Here is a 20241-nt window from a genome sequence, read left to right on the forward strand (position 1 = left end):
CATCGCCATTGAGAGAAACATTGGAGTTTTTTTTCAGCTTCACAGAATTCAAACGGAATGGAAAGTAGTGATCCTGGAAATGAACCCTGCGGACTCGGCGTTTTATTCATGACTTTTCGATTGGATTCTGCTTACGTTCTGATAAATATGAATCTAGAATATCAGTTTTTGGTTTTTTTATACCGTAGTCTTAATATTTGTTTAAAAGCAACTTGTGATCACTGGTATTCTTAAATGCTGGTAATTCTTAACTCTATTCTTATATCAAGAAAGGTACACTGAGTTTCAATGGCTTCGTTGTCCCAATTAAATCTGGTTTCTTCTACTAGAGAAGCAATAGCGTCAACGAATACTTCATTTTTTTCGAGGATCGAATCCAAACTAAGATTGATGTAGCATACTTTGCTGCGTGACAAAATCATAAATTTGGGTGTAACATATTCGTTTAAGTAGTTTGCCAAAAACGGGTAAAAGTGATTTTGGTCTAAGAATGGAAGGTTCGAGTTCATTTCTTCTTTAAGTAAAGGGATCACTTTTGCTAGTGTTAATGAGCTCGAAAAAATGTTGTTTTCTATATGTGTGTGTATATATATATATAAATCATTTAAAACAGGAGCTCGGAGTTGCTGAAGCCTTGAATGTCGAAGTTTTCGGTTGTACTAAAATGTAAAAACATACAAGAAGAACATATAAAAACATACAGCCGTTTCCGGTTTCACAGTAGTCGTTCCAGAACTTCAGCTCAAACCGGAGATGAACTTACTGATTGGCGAACATTATGTCAACCAAAAATACCAATTAACAAAAATGTGTATATTTTTTAATTGCGTGTAAAGTCATCAACGTTATTTCAAAAGCAAAAATTTAAAACTCACTTTACAAAATTTTGTCACAAATGAATGCCATTTTGCACGGCAAAAATTGCTGCCAATGTTATGATGTTTTTTAATTGAGAGTTTTGATGTTGAAACAATGTGTATATAAAAGGTGCTAGAAATTTCCGCCCCTGGTTTATAAAAGAATTATTGAGTAGCTGAATAGCTTTTTTCAACAAAATTCGACATTCATATGCGACAAAAAACAAATTATTACTGTGAATTTATATAAAAAAGAAGAAAAAAGGATTCAGCTTTTCCTAATTCACTCTTTGTTTTACTTCAGTCAAGACGCCGACTTTTTCATTCAGGAATAACTTTCTGTTTAATTCTCCTCTAGAATTTAAAGTGGTCTTTTGTGTGAAGTGCTTGTTCTTTTTTCTTTGACACTTTGACAGTCTTGTTTCATTCTTAACAGTCAATTTAGTTGCATTTGAAGACGAGACGCAAAAATATATAGAATAATTTGCTGGACATTTATCATTTAATAACCTTGTTTGATCCCACTTTTGGGACTCTTTCTGGGAAAAAAAATAGTTTTTTTTATCAAGTAAGTAAAAATAAATTTCAGGGTAAATTTTACAATATCTCTTTATTTTACAATGACTTGTAGTCCCCCTTTCAAGTTATTGCTCGCTTCCGCCCCCTTGCACTTAAATGCGCTGCACTTATTTTTCATAAGATAGTTTTGTCAAGGCTATCAACTGCGGTTCTTCGTAAAAGAGCTCAGCTACTTTTGATTGTGCTATAATGAAAAAATTGCTGCGAATAACCTGACATACTTCAACTGCTTAACTCAAATTAAGTCGCCTCTTCAGGAAAATATCATCTTTCTCTATTTCTATTGAATTCTTTACTTGAAAGTAACCAAAAGACTGCACTTTGCACTCGCCATTTTTTGTCTTTCTGGCATGTGCAGCCTTAAATTATTTCAATTTCAATAATGACTTGAAAAGAATGGTTGCAATTGTTGCCACCTGATCCTAATTCTTGAGGGATATAAATTTTCCTTGAAGTTAAGGAAGTTTCCTTGACATTTCTTTGTTGCGTGAACAAAACGATAGCTGAAAAAATAGACCAAATAGACCAAAACAGGTTCGAATTCTATCACGCGTTAAAATTCATCCATCTTTTTTGGGCTTTGAAAAGGTGATGAAATCATTTCGTTGTTCGTTGGATCTTGTAACTATCTCCTCCCCACCCCCGCCCCTCCGCCCCTATCCTTCAGGTTCTCGTATAGAATTTCTACCCCTGCAAAGGTCTATTTCAACAGTTGAATATTTGAGCAATTTTTAGCAAATTTACCCCGATTTGCTACAGAGGAGGCAGGGTAGCTATCATTTAAAAAAACGAGCGAACACATATTTAATTTGTCACCGCAACAAATCGTTAGCTAAGAGTAATTCCTTTCTTTTTCTTTTTTCCAGGTCAAGCATAGTCGAATTAACAATTTTATGGATCCAATTAAGGTAAGACACGCCTGTTTTTTCAGAAAGTCTTAACTGACATTCGTCATAGGGGACCCATTTGGAGCGATGGGTATCAAATGTTCACCAAGAGTTCAATTTCACAAAAGTGCACTTTTGCTAGCATTTTACAATGCAATTTTTACGTAACTTTGACACTTTTACAACTTAATGTTCCTGGAAATGAAATTCTTACAGACTGAGCTTCGTATTTTTGCAGAATACGATATTCCCCACAAGGGAAAAAATTTCAGTGCGAAGTTGCAGAAGATTACTATTATATTTTGCTACATTGAGTATGTAACAATTTGACTGATTTCATTCAAGGCTGTTAATCCAAGTTTCATCTAAAACAAAATCAATTTCAATTTTTAAAAACCAGGGGCTGATCTAGGATTTTCTTGAGGGGGCGGGTTTTGAAAAAATTTTCAAAACTTTGGTCAAATTTTTTTTAGGTCGATCAAATTGATTTTCCGAGCTCTCCCAAAGCACCAAAAAGACCCTGTTTGGCCAAAATTTCTACTCAGCCTGCAAAATTTTGAAACATCAGGCCGAAAAAATTTGTTTTTAGGCACTTTTTGCAAAATTTTGACAAAAATTTGCGTTTTTACGGCCCACAAGAGAGCTTGCTTTAATTGGAATTTTTTAAGTCAGGTTTTTTTTTGTTAGCCAATATTTTAGTTTAGCTTAAAATTATACTTTAATTTTGTTTAAGTGCTAACTTTTAGATGCTTGACTACCTCATTTCTTCAGATCCCAGATAACTCAAGGTTTTGAGTAAGTTTTTTCGTGGAGTACGTTTATTGAATACGCTCAACAGTTCTTGATTCAATTTTCAATTTTAATTGGGCAAAACGAGCCAATTAATACTTGATCAATTCTTTTTTTAAACCTCTTCGCAGTTTTTAATTTGATAGCTCAATAATGCACCATCAAAAACGATTCCGTATTTAGCAAAAAACTGCTGCAGATATGAAGTGCAACTATTTTCTCAAAAACAGTGCTGTAGAAATTTTCACTAACGTTGATATTTGATATTAATTGAAAGTGAAATCAAATTATTCAATAAAAATGAACATGTTAAGTTTCAACAATTTGATAGAAAAAACTGCAAAAGCAAGGCAGAAGTCCCTAACTACCAAATTTTTACCCTTCTCTATATAGCTTTTTTTCAAGCCAAGATTAGTATTTTAAGACCATGTCCTGCAAATGATTTTTTTGTCACTATTCAAAAAAAAAATTAATTGTTCTGATTCAGCGGATTAGGAGTTGTTAATCGGATTAAAGTGTGGGGTGGACGGTTACCCGCCTCATCAGGGATTGGACCCTATAAATACCCAAATAGTCCCTCTTTTGGTGCTAATATACGATATAAATTTTTAGCTGAGCGATATTTAGTTTTTTAAAAAAGCGAATTCAACTCCAAAACGTACCAAATTTGAGGACGGCTAATACGCTTTTGATGGAAAATTTCCGAAAACATTTCTAAAACGTCGGTTTTCGCCTGATTTTTTAATGGTTTGTCTAGAGCGCAGAGAAATTTCTCAACCTTTTTGGTGTTGTATAGAGATCGAAAAATCAAATACAAACCATTAAGCACACACACACACATACATACAATTTAAAGTAGTATAGAAAACGTTTCGAGTTACTTTTAAATTCCGATTTTAAGATAGTAAAACAAATTTTTCTTTTTATAAGCGTGTCCAACAGTCTCCCGTCAGTATTGGAGGTTTTGTTCCTTTTTATTAATCGGGTAATTTTTACAATCAGAAATCTGGAAAAAAATTGTGAAAATTTGATCTATTTTTCTATGTGGAAAATTGATTGTTTCAAGTAATTAGTAGAATTAATTTTACATTGAAAATTGCGTCAAAATTGCGTCATAACGTTAAAAGACTTTGATTTCTCGTCAGAAAAATCGTTATTCTCCTGTTGGTGAGTAATCCTTGTACAAATCAGTTTCCTCTAAAATGTAATCGTGTCAAAAAGGCGTTGTTGTGAGCTAAAATAATACAGTTAAAACACAAAGTGAGTAAAAGCTGAAAATACAAAAGCCTTCACACTTACATTTTTTGCCCAAACTTAATTTGAAACTTCAAACAACGGCTATTATACTCTTAAGAAAAGTTTTTTTCATTTGGAATGACAAAAAAAATTTTGGCTTTCTGGTTGTGATTCCAATTCTACAAAAAGCAAAAAAAATTGTCTCAGTCTCAAAATTTTTGATTTTCCGACAAATTGGCTAAAATTTGTTGAAAAGCTGACATCCCAACTTAAATTTTTCAGAGTTTTTAAAACGGTTTGATGTTTTTTAACTACATTTTGCTTTCTTTCTTGCTTATTGGCCTAATTTAACCGCATTTTCTAAAACAAAAACAATAAAAAAATATATATATTAATAACTGATGCTAGGAATTTTAGCTGATCAAATTTTCAGCAGACTCAGAACAATTAGCAAGACAGACCACTAAATTCTACAACTGCGGTATTGGCAATTCGCCACTACTTGCTCTGCTACGCTTTCATTCGGCACCAGTGTTATTGTGCGAGTAAAGCTGTGCTTTGCCGCTAAATTAGACTATTCTGTTTTTGAAGTTGATGTTTTTGTTGATAAATCGTGAGGTAATTGTCTTCATTGGGAAAGCTTGTACCAAGAATGAGCGTCTTTTTGATTTTGCTTTAGTATCCATTTTTCACTCTTTATGCTATAAAATTGGTCTGCTAAACGATCGGTCCCCATAAAAAATATATACAAATATAATTTTTTTGGTTTTTTCCTTATGTTTGATTTATTTCTGAAACTAATTTGGTCGGAACATTCTGTTCTACTTGCACACAGGAATCGTAATTTTGGGCTCAACCAAAATGCTGAAAAGTGCGGATTATTTTGAGCCAATCCAACATTTTAGAGGAGAACGTTAATCAATCTGATGTTTGAGACAGGGGCGGATCTAGGATTAAGGGGGGGGGGCGGATTTTCAAAAAAAAAAATCGAAAATTTTGTCGAATTTTTTATTATGTCAACCAAACTGATTTTCCGAGCTCTCCTAAAGCACTACAAAGACCCTGTTCCTGCAAAATTTTCTGCGCCGCAGACAAACTTTTGAAAAAACAGGCCAAAAAAGCGTTTTTAGCCATTTTTTGGAAACTTTTGACCAAAAATTGCGTTTTTTCGGCGCCCCCCCCCCCCTCAAAATTAGTATAAATTGGCGCCAAAGGGGCCTGTAGAAAAAATTTTTAGGTCCGTTCCCAAAAATGGATATCTCAAAATAGTACAATGGGGGGACCCTTTGGGTCGGCAGGTGGTCGAAACCTGAGGTGAAGGGGCGTCCTCTCCCCTTAAATCTGCCCCTGGTTTGAGAAGTACAAATTTGATTTTATCTAGCAAAGTTTGACAATTTGATATCTAGCAAGATTTGATAAAAAGAAGCTAAAACTTTGACGAAAATTACGATTCCTGCTTGCACAGAATTTCTGCTTAACCGGCTATCTTTGCTATGTTTAGAGTTAGAAATCGATATATAAAAATCCGCCTTGGCTATTAAGTTAATTACGGTGACAGTTTGCGACAGCTCACTTTTTGCGGTCACATATCTTTCACAAACTCAAATCACCATCCAATTATTGATTTTTTAATTCATTTGGTAAATCTTCAAATTTTATTTTTTATCTCGGGAAACATTCCTCTAAAAAATGCCACCAGAAATTTGTTTTTTAACAGAAACAGACCAACTTGATCGCTTCGATATTTTAATAGAGTGTCGCTCAGAAATTCGTTTGAAGTCTTCGGTTGAGAGAGGAGAAAAATGATGTTGTGAATTTATAATTTTTATATGAAGGGCTGCTTTTAACGCTCTCACCGAGGGAGCACGGTGTAACAGTCAATGGAATACCATCCATGCTACCATGTCAAATACGGACGACTGAATTCACAAGCACAGCGTATAATACATACCTCTCCCCTATAATTCATTTTTTAACAATCTCCAGCACTTATTTCTTAGATGCTACTTATACAAGATGGAAAACAATAGCAACAAAGCTTGCCATAGTATGAGTATATGCTTATTTGATACATACCAAGCGCAACATTGATAAATTGGTAGAAATCTATCTGTATGGTGCGCAAAAGATAAAGCTAGCGAAAATAATTATTTATGTCTATTTTTCAGTGAAAATATTTCAATGGCGATCATTTTTGAGTCTTTTTATTTGCCATCATCAATCATTATTCAGTTTTAGAAAGCATCAATTTTTTTTCTGGGGTTAGTTTTAGTCGATTAGATCTCTGTTTTAGAATCCGATTTTGTTAAGCAAAAGGTAGGTTGTACAAATGGATAAACAAGAAGGTCCCGTAAGCAAATTGAATCAATCTCCAACGGGTTTCATCAATCAAATAGGTATAATATAAATATAGTGCAAAAATTGATCCAAGGCAATTTTTAAACCACCTGATCGCGGGACTGAAAAAAAAAACAAAGCTTAAATCAGATAGAAAAAACTGCTCATATTTTGACTTTTTTTCACCATACCACCATAACTAACCCTTAAGTTTGAATTCCACTCAATTTACTGGATTTCAAAGTAAATATACACAGCAATCAAAAAAACGATAGAAGAAAACTTACAGCATATTGATTTTAAAAATTATTATCTCGTTAATCTGCGTTTTCAACATGCGATCCATCCGGGAAGCGATTAACGCTTAATTAGACCCGTGTTGTAATTTATTCCAATTATTTCTTCAAAAATAGACTTCATCCGTCAAACAAGCTGCGGCGCCAAGGTATGTATCCTTTATCCAAACTAATTGGCCCCTCAACCGATGTCTGCGGTATTTTTCTTTTCAAACAATGTAAATTGGCGTGTTTGTGTTTTTCACATTTTTCGTTCAGACTGTAGCGAAGGGGCGGATTTAGTAGGGGGGCGACCTCTTCTCCCTCAAAGATTTGACCCTCTCACCAACTAAAGAGCCCCCCTTTGTTATTATTTTATGACATCCATTTTAGGTCAACCAACCCTAAAACTATTTTAAAGGCGCTTTCGGCGCAAATATAAAACATTTTTGAAGGGGTTAACGCGCGCCAAAAAAACGCTGTTTTTTTTTCAAACGGCTTTTTTTGGCCTGTTTTCTTTTCAAAAAAATAAGAACAGCTTTCTTGACCTGTTTTTTTCTTCAAAAATTAGCATGCGGCGCAAGATTTTTGGTCAAATGTGGGTTTTAGATTTTTTTTTTGAAAATCCCCCCTTCAAGAAAGTCCTAGATCCCCCCTGCAGTAGCGGTTTAAAAACCAGTCGTTAAGCTAAATCTAGTGTTGGAGATTTTCTTCAACTCACTCAAGCGCAGGTCAAATTTTTACCTTGGTTCAGTGCAGTACCCTCTGCCGACCCAGGATCCCCCTTTGTACTATTTTGAGATTTCATTTTTTGGCTGGCTGACATTAAAATTTTTCTAAAGGCGCCTTCGTAACCAATCTATACGAATTTTGAGCGGGGTGCGCGCGCCGAAAAAAGGCAATTTTTTGGTCGAAATTTTCCAAAAAGTGCCTAAAACGCCTTTTTTGGCCTTTTTTCAAAAAGTTGCCTCCGGCGCTGAAAATTTCGACTAATTCCAATTTCAAATTAGGCTCTTCATAGTGGTTTGGGAGAGCTCAGAAAATCAATTTGGCCAACCTAAAAAAAGCATCCTCCCCCTCCCTCCCCCTCGAGAAATTCCTAGATCCGCACCTGGTTCAGTGCGAATTTAAAAAAAAGTAAAATTAAATGTAATTGAACCAAAATTCATACCAGACGTTTTTCCAATTAGTATTGGGAGGGTGATCTCTACGACAGTCTATTTAAACATCCCAACTTTGGTAGAAATAGCATGGCGTTTTGGTAGCAGTCACTAACTTCAATATCTCACAGTTGCTAGAAGAGAAGGCAATTTAGGGATCTTTAGGTGCTAAACAGATATTGGAGTTCCAGAGATTGATGGAGTGCTCTTCACGTTTCAAAAGCACTGATTTTTCTCTGAATTTCTTTGCCAATTTTTCAACTTTTACTGCTTATAGAAAATTTGGAATAGATATAGGTTTTGAGTTCGCGGTATCTGGTGCTGAATCTGAATCTGAGCTGAAAAGATTTCTTTGCTTTGCTTGAACGCTTAGTCAATTCATTTTTGTCTTCTAAGTCATAGGAGATTGAATATGCTTCAACTTGAGCAAGCGGAGAATGTAATTCCCAGTAATTTTTGTCTTTTGGGAAGTCTTTTGTTTTGTAACCCTACAATTTTAATTGAGCTGCGATGTATTACAAGAATACGTTATGCATAATGGAACTTTCTTTTGAAATTTTTGAAAGCAGTTTTTTTTTGCAGCAACTTTGGCCATTCTTCTGATATGAACAATTTTTTTGTCAAAACGTTCAACAAAAGTTTAAAAAAGAACATTACGAGGCCAAACTGTGCACTGGATAGGCGCGCAGTTTTGTGTCTGTATGTTCCAGGATTCCATAGACAAGTCTTTAAACATGTTAAAATTTTGTCGGAACGATCGAAGAAAATGAAAGAACAAAAGAAGAAAAAAAGGAGCGTCCTTGTTGCGGAATCCGCTTACAATGCACCAAATGCACAGTTTGGCCTCGTAATGAACTTCTTCAGAAAAAAATTTTCAGATCAGTAAGTTATAAAGTTTTTTCTTAAGAGTTTTCAGATCTCTTCAATTTAATATCTCGGCGCTTTTTGTTCCGATAGTTTTAAAAATGGAGAGGAACTTTGTATTCGGGTGTCTTACTTTTTTCTTTTTGCTTTATGTTTTCACGCAAAATCAGTTACCACAATTAATCATGGTTATGGTTCGAGTGATATCATATTAAAACTCTTACAATTGTGGTTCGAACGCCAATAGGACATTCTAAAAAATGTTCGCAGTGCTGAGTAAACCCCGTTTGAAGTTTTTGAGTTTCAGTCTAATTTCGAATGAGAAAAGCAAGCAAGCAGGCTTATTATAGACACAAAAGCCAATCATAATTTATAATTTGATTTTTGAATTCTGTTTTTGCTTTTCTAGTCATTTTTTGACAAATACCGGTTTGAAGGCTAGCTCGATTTGCCGGTTTTACTGTGATTGTCAAATAAAACCAAATTTCAGCTTTTCTTCAGACCCTTTCATCACATTACGCACAAAAACAACACAAGTTTGAATAAATACTTTTTGTCTTTTTAAGAATATGGTCGAAACATTCTGCGCTTCTTGCACACCAACCGGCTATCCTTGTGTTAATTTTTTTGATTTTCCTGCTTGAAACAATTTACCCGAAATTTTATCTAGCAATAGATATTCAATGTGCACTACCCAAACAACATGGTCATATGGTTTTCGGGAGGCCGGTCTAAAAATTTCTCATTGCAAGGGGTATTCCAAAAGTTCTTACGACAATTTTTTAGATCAATCAAATTTATTTTCTGAGCTCCCGTAAAACACTATAAAAATCCTATTTTAACAAATTTTTCTGCATCGCCAACAAATTTTTGTGAAAATAGTACAAATTTTTTTCTCAAAATTGGTATATATTGTTGCCAAAGGTCTCTATAGAAAATCTTTTGAATGGTGACGAGGTCAAATCCTGAAGAGTAGCTTCTGCCCCATCCCTCCAATTATAAACCCACCTCGGTTGGTTGTCGTAACTGATGAAAAAATACTCTCGAGGCCATTTCGTTTTTTGGCCACCAACTCTCCAAGTTTATTCATGCCATAATTTTTTTTTCGACTACGTAGAGTGCGGAGAAACAATGCGGGCCGATGTTGACTTTGTAGAGAGTAAAATGCGGCATCAGATTATGCGTTTTACTTGTGCTTTGAATTCTAAGATAAAGTTTCTCGAAAAGTTTACCAGTGTCGGAGAAACGGGTCTGAAAAATTCGTTTTTGAACGTTTTGTCAGAAGAATTTTCAGCTATTAATTTGATATTGCCTTCAATCGATTAATATAATTGTCCTAATATCGATAGGTACAGCTATAAAGGTTTTGTATCTTGTTCTACAAATAGCATATGTTGTCCATTATTTAGCTTTTGTTGAAATTTTGTATCGGTTTTCAGTTTTTGGAGCATCGTTTTAAATCAAGTGTAAACTTACAGCAATGGAGTTAAAGCTCATATCAAGGTTTTGCAAGCCAACTGGCTGTGTTAAAAAATGCCGTGGTTCCTAATTTGACTGTGACATTCCGACATTAATTGGAAAAACTAAATTGAAACCCAAGGTCAGTCAATTTCCCCCTTGATAGACCAAGTTAGGATTCTCCACCCCTATATTTAATTTGAATTGAATTTATTTAGCTCTGAGAGTAAAATAATAGATTTTGATTGTTAGACCAACTTGTCGTCCTCCACTGTAAAACGCATCAGGGGGAAGATGTTAACTTCGTTCCGCTCCGACTTAGGAAACAAAAAAATTGAATAAAATTTGAATTGAAAATTGCGAATGTTCTCAAACCCATCTAACTTCAAACAGAGTATACTTACCTATCGAATGATAATTTTCTTCGTTGTGTTTTTAATGCAGGGGCGGGTTTAAGGGGTGGGTTTGGACGCCCCCTGCCCCTCAGTGCTTCGAACCCCTCATCAACGAAGGTCCCCCCTTTGATATTATTTTATGACTTCCATTGTCGGCCGATCAACTTTAAATTTTTTCTAAGGTCGTCTTCGGCGCCAATATATAATAAATTTGAAAGCAAGCAAGCGCCGAAAAAACGCGAAAAAAACTTTGCTCAAATTAGTGTCGTTTTTGTACCTAAAGTGACCAAAGTATCTAAGATAGAGCGTAAAACTTGGACACATTCGACACTCATAAATGAATAGTTACTAGTTTGTGTAGAAATGTGACTAGGAAAACTAAAAAATCATAAAAGCTTTCAAATCTTTTCATAAAAAGCCCAATTTAAGCCTTTTCGCTCGTTTTATTTGCTCGAAATCAGACTAAAAATCAAAATTTCTAACCGGTTTTATTTTCGACCCAGTTCGATGATTATTTGTGGTACCTGATTTTACGCAGAAATTAAAATTGAAAGCACTCCGAATACAAAGTTCCTCTCCGTTTTTATTGGTTGGAGCAAAAACCTAAATAACAGAATGACTAGATTCCTACTTCATATAAGGTTCATATACAAAACAGTCCCATACAAAACAGTCCAAAAGAAAATAGTCCAAAAAATCATGAAATGAAGAAAACAAAACAGTCCATAACAAAACAGTCCGGTTTAAGGTCGCCGGTGGGCGCGCTGAGCGCGCGTCGCCGCTTCGTGGCAAAAACCGGCTCTAAATATCGTAATAAGTCCTACCCTCTGTTGTCAAGCTCGCAACACAGAAAAAAGTACAGACACGGAAAAAAGTATGTAATTGTTTAGTTTGCAAACATAAATTAAAAACATTAGAAACATTTATTAGAAAAAGTATAAAATTGTTTAAATAGCAAACATTAATTAGAATCATTAATTAGAAAAAAAATTTTGAAGCAAAAAGCTGAAAATTAATGCATGCAAAGGGATTCTTAAGTACGTCCAAAAAAATGAAATGTTGAGTAGGTCTCAAAATTGAACTAGAAAAAATGTTAACTGCAAAACCATTTCCAGAACAATTTCGAGACCTACTTGTTATCTCAAAAAGAGACCTACAATTTCTCAAAAAAAAGGAAAAAAAAAACTTCATTGCATAAAACGTTGACAGTATTTCCAATTAAAATGCTTGATTATTATCACATGAACGATTTTCTGTCGGTTGGCTTGAAATCTTTTCTATCAATCAATTTTTGAATTTTACAGAAAAACATTTTGCTCGATGTATATTAAAATTTATAGTGTGGTAGAAACCGTTTGGATGTTTTTTTCAGGGGCACTACTTCTGATCATGTAACTTGTGTAGGTTCTCATGATGTTAAAATTATAACTGAAAGGTTCTGTATTTTGTACAGAAAAACTCAAATTAGTTTTTTTTTCACATGAATAATGTTTTGGATTAATCACCAGGGGCGAATCTAGGATTTTCTCGAGGGGGGGTGAGGGGATACGGATTTTTAAAAAAATTTCGAAAAATTTATCAACTTTTGTTTTTAGGTCGATCAAATTGATTTTCCGAGCTCTCCCCAATCACTAAAAAGATCCTGTTTTGGTCAAATTTTCTGCGCCGCAGACAAAATTTTGAGAAAAATAGGTCAAAAAGGTGTTTTTAGGCACTTTTTGGAAAATTTTGACCAAAAAAGCGCGTTTTTTGGCACACGCTTCCCCCTCAAAATTAGTATATATTGGCTCCGAAGGCGCCTTTAGAAAACTTTTAGGGTCCGTCGCCAAATATGGATATCTCACAATAGTACAAAGGGGGGAGCCTTTGGGTTGGTAGGGGGTCGAATCCCTGAGTAAGGGGCGTCCGCCCCTACCCCCCCTAAATCCGCCCCTTTTAATCCCTAATATTCGTATGTCCTTCTGTGTTGTAGCCGTTTTTTAGAAATTTTCCGATTAAAAAATAGTTTTCATCTAATTCGATTTAATAATCAAAGTTAGTTTTGATTTATTTTTCAAAATCAAAATTTGCTTTTAAAAATTTAGTTACCGTGTTTAACTACAGTGGGGCATTTTGTTCACTTTTGGTTTAAAAGGAGATGACTGAAAGTTTTACTCCAGTTGTTCGCAATCATTAAATAAGATTATTTTTGTCTTCATTTTTGAGCTGTCTGAAAATGGTTGGATATTTTTTCAAGCTTTCTCCTTTTTTGAATTTCGCCATCAGTCATTTCAATTTTGTAAGAGTAAATTTGATATGCCGCTAAATGATTGTTGAAAGCAAACATAAGACTCTTTGAAAACGAAATCTTATTGATTTTTTGAAACAAACCTTATTGATTTTTCGAATAAGATATGCGGAAAATTTACGAGAGAAAAAATAAAATAAACATTAGAATAAAAGTTTTGAAGGGGCGTTGTCGTCAAACTATAAAAAATGGTATATAGGAGAAAACTCCTATTGTGTTCATATCAGATTTCTGATATATAAGAACAGCCCGTTTTTGTTATTTGTTTTGCGGATGACTTTAAATGGTATGAAATTATTGGAATCAATAGCGAATTTAGGAGGAGACTCAGGAACTCGACAGCCTAGCCCATCAGAGGGTCAAAACCTTCAAAACTTAATTTTTTTGGCGCGAATATGTAAAAGGAAGGGGAAAAATTTTGACTAATATTTTCGGACAAAACTTTCCAAAAAGTGTCCCTAATTGGTAGTTTTGGCTCAAACTTTCAAAGACTGGCACTGATGTAGAAGTTTTGGTCTAAATTGGGCCTTTTTGGGAGAGGGGTTCAAAGAAAGCATTAAATTGACTCTAAAAATTTCTGCAGGTAAAAAGCCTTAATCTGGCCCAAAGTAGGCATGCCTCGAGGTGACTTGCAACTGTTTTTTTCTTTTATGGGGATGTTGCTTTACTCTTGCAAAGTTTACCTAAGACTGTTGTTTTAGGTAAGAGGCATTTGGATATCGTCTAAAAACATATTTGAACCAACTCAAATTTCCCACTTCACAACACACGATAGTAGCACTCGGGTCATTGTCCGATCTCCCGAAATTACGAGACCACGTTCGTCAAATAGTTTGCGCTTGACTAATAGCATCACTCAACAACGTGACCGAAGTAGTATCGTAGTATCGTGACCACGTGACCATATTAGCATCATTACCACGTGACCATATAAGTATCGTGACCACGTGACCATATTAGCATCATTACCTCGTGACCATAGAAGTATCGCGACCACGTGACCATATTAGCATCATTACCTCGTGACCCTAGTAGCATCGCAACCACGTGACTACCACAGTATCACTACCACGTGACCATAGAAGTATCTCTCTATCACGTGATCATCAAATGGGCAAGCAGAATTCAAAATTGAAGCCGGAGATGCTGGATGACCTCACCTCCCAGACCCAGTTCAGCCCGGCTGAGATCTCCGAGTGGTACAAGGGTTTCTGCAAGGACTGTCCTTCCGGTCAGCTGACAGTGCAGGAGTTCCAGAAGATCTACGGCAACTTCTTCCCCTACGGAGATGCTTCAAAATTCGCAGAACACGTCTTCAGAACATTCGACGTCAACAGTGACGGTCAGTAATTTCTTTCAATGCCTGCTTTTGCACAATTGGCATGTTATAATTGGGCTAGACAACATGATAACAAATTCAAAACAGTTGAATTGTTAGCAAAATGTTTATTTTTTGCTCAGCAAGAGACTTTCAAAGAATGAGATCTGAAGCTTTCAATATTACAAAGATTTAAAATCAGGAAATATTTAATTACAGGTGTTTAATCCGACGACTTCAGGAAGTGGGAGGGAGCTCTTATGTTAACTATGGTGTGTAGGCTAGCCATTATTGCAAAATTATGATCGGAATGTTCTGTGCTACTTGCACAGCAACACGCTATCGATGCTCATCGTTTAAATCAAGTTGATCTGAAGTACTAAGACGAAATTATCTCGACACTGGAACTATTGTTTCGTACTTTTTTGGAACTCAAACTATCAGCAAGTATGAGCAATACAATTAAGATACCATCTTTCACCTTCACGAGTTCTATTAAATTAACACAAAAAAAAACATCCTAGGCGATCGTTTCTTCTAGTTGTTAAGTGAAATTCTCAGAACAAAAAATCAGGTTTTTTTCTTATAAAATTGAATTAAAATGCTACATGATTCGGCACACTTCTCGCTGTACTTTAAAAAACCTCAGTTTGAACGTTCTCTTTAAAAAAATATTACTGATTCAGAGAAACGCTCGAATTGGAGAAGATTCGAATTTAATGTAAATAATAATGGATTTGATGTAAATCTTGTTCCTTTAATTGAAGCGAAAGCCATTGCTCCTTAACCCAAACAAGAGGTACTCAAAAAAGTGTCTGAAAAATTTTCATTCTCAAATTAGATGTGCAATAATGAGGAATGCGAAGATTTCTTTTTAAAATGACACAAAAATGAAGATATATTGTAGTATCATAAAAGTATTAAGTCAAATATACTACACTAACTTAGGGCTTAACCTAAATTTTCTAACGTTTTAATTATCATTCCGGCCTAATTAATTCTTTCAAGATTGGACTCAGTTTTACCTCTAGATTGGACTGCATTTAGATTCGATATTTTAAGAAGTATGTCACTAGTTTTTTTTAACCTGGTTACTTTTTTCTGCCTTGAAAAGCGGACAAAACAGCAATAAGCATGCAGTCTTCTTAAACCCTATCAGAAATCACTGAATATAAAAATTTTTGTAAATAAAAGGCTTTTAAGTGAAAAATTATCAAAATAAAATTTGTCCTTGCGAAAAGCAATGGTATTGCAATCGGGTGCTAGAAATTTCTTCCCGTAAAAAACTTCGTTCACAGGACCCATCTCTAGTCAACTTCTGGGATCTTTTCTTGTGGTACGTTGTTTCATAATAAATTCAAAAATGTCTCGAACGGCAAAAGTTTAGGGTTCGAACTTCACCAGGAACAATTTTGTTTTTCATGATCCGTGTCTAGTGCTTGAGGGTGAGAAAAAAACAAAAAAAACATGCAATGCAAATCTTAGGCAGTGGCTTAACAGTTATTTTCGTAATGAGCTATACAACTCGTAAGCTGGAACTTTTGTGGATGAATTGCCTTAGTTAAGTTAAAATTTATTTTGCAGCAGTTTTCGTTGCCACAAAATGTTTTTCATAATTTCTTTCCATTTGTGATTTTTAAACGAGATAGTAGATGCGTTAACCACAATTTTAAGAGCTATTTTACTCGAGTGATTTTCGAGTAAGAGATCGAAGCACAATTGATAAGATTTTATTGTGATAACTCACACGAAATTGAGTAGCAAGTCTTAAGCGTACCTGATTCGGTCTGAAAACAAACCTCAAGCTACGACACCTGACGTTAAAATATCTGGGCGAAAAAACCTAGTTTATTTTAAAGAAGTTTTTGTCAATTACTACTTCTCTCAGAAAGTGTAGCTGTTTGTTTCCAGGAACGATTGACTTCCGAGAATTCATCTGTGCTCTTTCTGTGACCTCTAGAGGTCAGCTGGACCAGAAGTTGAGGTGGGCGTTCAACATGTACGACTTGGACGGCAACGGATACATCACCAAACAGGAGATGTTAGAAATAGTCACTGTGAGTAGATGATACTTCTTTCGGATACTTAACAATCTCGCCCTGAAAACATAAAAGTTTGTAACATCCCCTGTAACTACATTTAGCCCCCAAACAAATCCCTCCTAACGAACGAATCTCAACCATCCCCCCCCCCCACACACCCCCCAACTACTTAACAATCTCACCCCCTCAAAATGTATTAAAATTGTACCTTCCATGTAACTACCTTTCCTAACGAATCCGTCTTAACGAATCCTCTTTGTAACAATTCCAAGCCCCCCCCCCCCCTACCCCCACACACACACTTTTGTAACAGTGGGGATAGTAAACAAGATCCAAAATTAGAACACAGTGACCGACGAAAACGTGTTTTCAAAAACCAAACTACTCATATTTTGAGCTTATTTTGAACCTTTTAACGAATATCGCTCATTATATACATTTGCAAAAACAAACTAACATAATTGTTGCTGTTTGTGCAGGCCATCTACAAGATGGTGGGTTCGGTCATGAAGATGCCCGAGGACGAGTCGACACCCGAGAAGAGAACGGACAAGATATTCCGACAGATGGACAAGAACGCAGATGGGAAACTGTCCCTCGAGGAGTTCATAGAGGGCGCCAAAAGTGACCCCTCCATTGTCCGACTTCTCCAGTGTGACCCCAGTGGCGCCACACAGTACTAGACCAGAACAAAAAATAAACAAAACAAACAATTTTCAGCTACTATTATACCTGAGTTGAGACAATGTCAGCCAAAATTAAAATTGATAAAAGATAATTCAATATTGATAGAAGAAAGTCACAAGTTGAAAGAAAAAATGAAAAAAATTAAAAGAGGCGAAGAAAAAAAGATGTTCATAAGAGCTATAAAAGTTTTTAAAAATGAGCAAATAAAAACTGCACACAGCTTGAAAGTAAATCTATGCCCGTACAAATATCTCAACACAGGTATATAAATATCAGCAAATAATCAACAGCCGCATTGAATATAAATTGTTTAAATTGTCTGGTTTGTGGGTTTCAGAGAGTTATCCCATTAAATCTAATCCTAAAAGTTAGACATCCAGATTATCTGGCAATCTGGGCTGCCTTTTCAAAATCAAAATAGAAAATGGAAGATAAAACAGTTTAACTCATGTTTGGCTATGTTCTCATTAGATATTTCAAAATTTGGATAAGTTTTTGTTGGCGCGGTATGATTATATTAAATTCATCAATTTTTGTTTTAAAATATGGCTGTTATTATCATCCGAATCAAAAGCGCAATATTAAATGAAGTAAATCGAAATAGGTATATTCATTTTGTAGATAAAAAGTTGGAAATTTTCAATTGTGTATGATATAATATCTATTTCTGATTTTGTTTGAGGATCTGTTTACCTTCTCATGTTTGGTATTTCACTACAATACATAATTTGCAAAATTATTTTGACCAAAAAATTTTAGATCTGGCTGTGGCTGTCAAAGAAAAACCTATTAAATAATAGAACCTACAAAAATTGGTTCTCAATTTTTGTTATAAGAAGGACTAGACTAGTTCACGCCAAAGTAAACGCAAATTTCTGTCAAAGTTTTTCAAAAATGCCAAAAAAAAAAAAAATTATTGGCTCATTTTAGATAAAACAGCATCTGCTGGAGAACGTCTTTGGTTATCGTTTTCGGTTGGAGAAAGTCTGAAGAACGTTCTCGTTTTTGGTTAAGGATAGCTCGGAATAACAAAGTTGAACCGAAGTTTTTTGAAAAATTAAAAAAAAAGAATTGAAAATCCCTCACTCGCGAAAATCCTTGATCCTTCTTGTGTCTTTTTGGAAGACTATTTAACAAAAGGACTGCGTGCCCAACATATTTCAGTGGGGGAATTCAACAAAACCGAAAAGAAACAGTGCCGAAATTGAAATTGAGTTCAACAGTGCCTTAAATTATTGATGATTAAAAATCTGATCTTATTTTGAGAAGCGCTGGCTATTTTTCGTGAATAGTGTTTTGGTTTGAAGCGAAGCTGGCAGTGAAATTCAAAGATCAATAAATATGCAAGATTTTCAGTCAATTTCACGCAAGTCAGAGGGGTTGTTACCACTTAGGTTATGTAACCAATGATGAAAAGATTTCGAATCTAAAACTTCGGCTATCCGAGTGGCAAAGAAATTTGTTTACGACACAAGTTCAATCTCCGATGTACCAAATTGCTGTCAATCTACTTGAAAATATTAAAAAGTCTCAGCTTTAGAGCTTTCTCAATCTCATCCCTCAGCCGCGTTGCTTGGAGAGCAGTTTGAATTCCAATTCCGCTACTGAAAACATTTTCTTTGGTGCTGCTCCTGCGTTTCAGGAGACAAACACATTTTGATGCTAGGAAAAGAAGGTTTTTTGGGAGTGAAGAAATGCAACGGTACACAACACATCAGTGAGCCATATTGCACATGAAAGTCAAAGTAGTAGTGACAGACCGTCAGAGGATCTAAAACAGAAAATTACCAGGGCCTTTCAATGATACTGTTTGACAACGCTAGTGACAGTGGGTCAATCACCAGCGAAATTATTTCAACTTAAAAGTTTGGACATTCGGTATACGGAGCGACGGAACATGCTGTAACGAACAAGTGTGACACGAAATTTAAAACCGACCCTTGCTTAACAGAGATTTTGAGCTCGCAAATAACTCCTCGGCTTAAAACCAACGTGTCAGTGAGCGAGTACATGCGACTAAGTGCACGCAAAGCAGTTTGCAGAGTGTTCTTAGCTGTGAGTGTTTCCTTTTTTTTAGCTCTATCTTCAGTGGAATGCTGAAAAATGATGTTCACTCTGCCTGTTTAAATCAACAAAACCGCAGATCAGTTTCAAAGGTGTTTTTCCACGGAGCGGATATCTTACAGCTGGATTTTCTTACATAGCCATGCTAAAAGCTTATGTCAAAAATATTCTTCACGGCGTGAAGGGCTCCGAAAAATTGTTTTTGGTTAACGACGTCTTTTTTAGAGAAGACCGTAGTATGCACAAGTTAATAGTTTTTTGCTCCAAAGATATGCCTATCTATTTGAAATAAACTCACAAATTCAGGCTCACATATCTCCTGCCACAAGCAAGCAAAGAACTTTGATTGCAATCCAGCATTTCGTCCGACTTATTCACAGTTCCAATGTTAGTTGATACTGACTAATTGCGCTCTCGGAAATGCAATAAAACAAACAAAAACTTTAACAACAGGTTAGGGCCGTCAAAAAAGGAGTTTCTTAGCAACTTCCATAGATAAAAGATGCCATGTTTAAAATGCAGTGAAGTTTGGATGGTTTATTTGGGTTTACCGTTAGGCAGTGCAAAATGTATCATTCCATGTCAGAACGGTTTTTTGAGTCATGATGGCTAATTGGCGTTAAGTATGCCTTCTTTAAACTGCCACAAGACTCCAAGATAGTTTTTGAAATGATGTTGTTTCTCCAAACGTTTTTCAATAGATGAAAGTTGAAGTAACGATGAGACAAAAATATCAGGAAGGACAATTTTTTTAAAGCACAGATCATGTCAAGTCAACGTGAATTGAGGTAGTAGTTAGAAATTGCTGAGCCCGATCATCAGCTGCGGACCTTGAATCAGCTGCGGACCCACAAAATTCAAGTTCATACCAACTTCTCACTTGATCGACGAGTAAAAATGTTCAACATTGCGCTTTAAAATAGCAGCTCGAACACTAGAATGTGAAAGAAGCCCACCACTGACGACTCAACCAATGGGTATACAAAGAAACAGGAGGATTTCATTT

At 35.4% G+C, this 20241-nt stretch overlaps 1 protein-coding gene across 1 annotated transcript; it reads left to right on the forward strand.

The window, feature by feature from the left end:
• Positions 1 to 14011: 14011 nt before the first annotated feature.
• Positions 14012 to 17259, forward strand: LOC134841968 (neurocalcin homolog). Its single transcript, XM_063858079.1, has 3 exons — positions 14012 to 14466; positions 16354 to 16499; positions 16964 to 17259. Exons 1-3 carry the CDS (start codon positions 14235 to 14237, stop codon positions 17165 to 17167), a joined length of 582 nt encoding a protein of 193 aa, XP_063714149.1. The 5' UTR covers positions 14012 to 14234; the 3' UTR covers positions 17168 to 17259.
• The last annotated feature ends 2982 nt before the right edge of the window (positions 17260 to 20241 follow it).

Source organism: Symsagittifera roscoffensis, chromosome 3, assembly GCF_963678635.1.
Source record: "Symsagittifera roscoffensis chromosome 3, txSymRosc1.1, whole genome shotgun sequence".
NCBI lineage: Eukaryota > Metazoa > Xenacoelomorpha > Acoela > Convolutidae > Symsagittifera > Symsagittifera roscoffensis.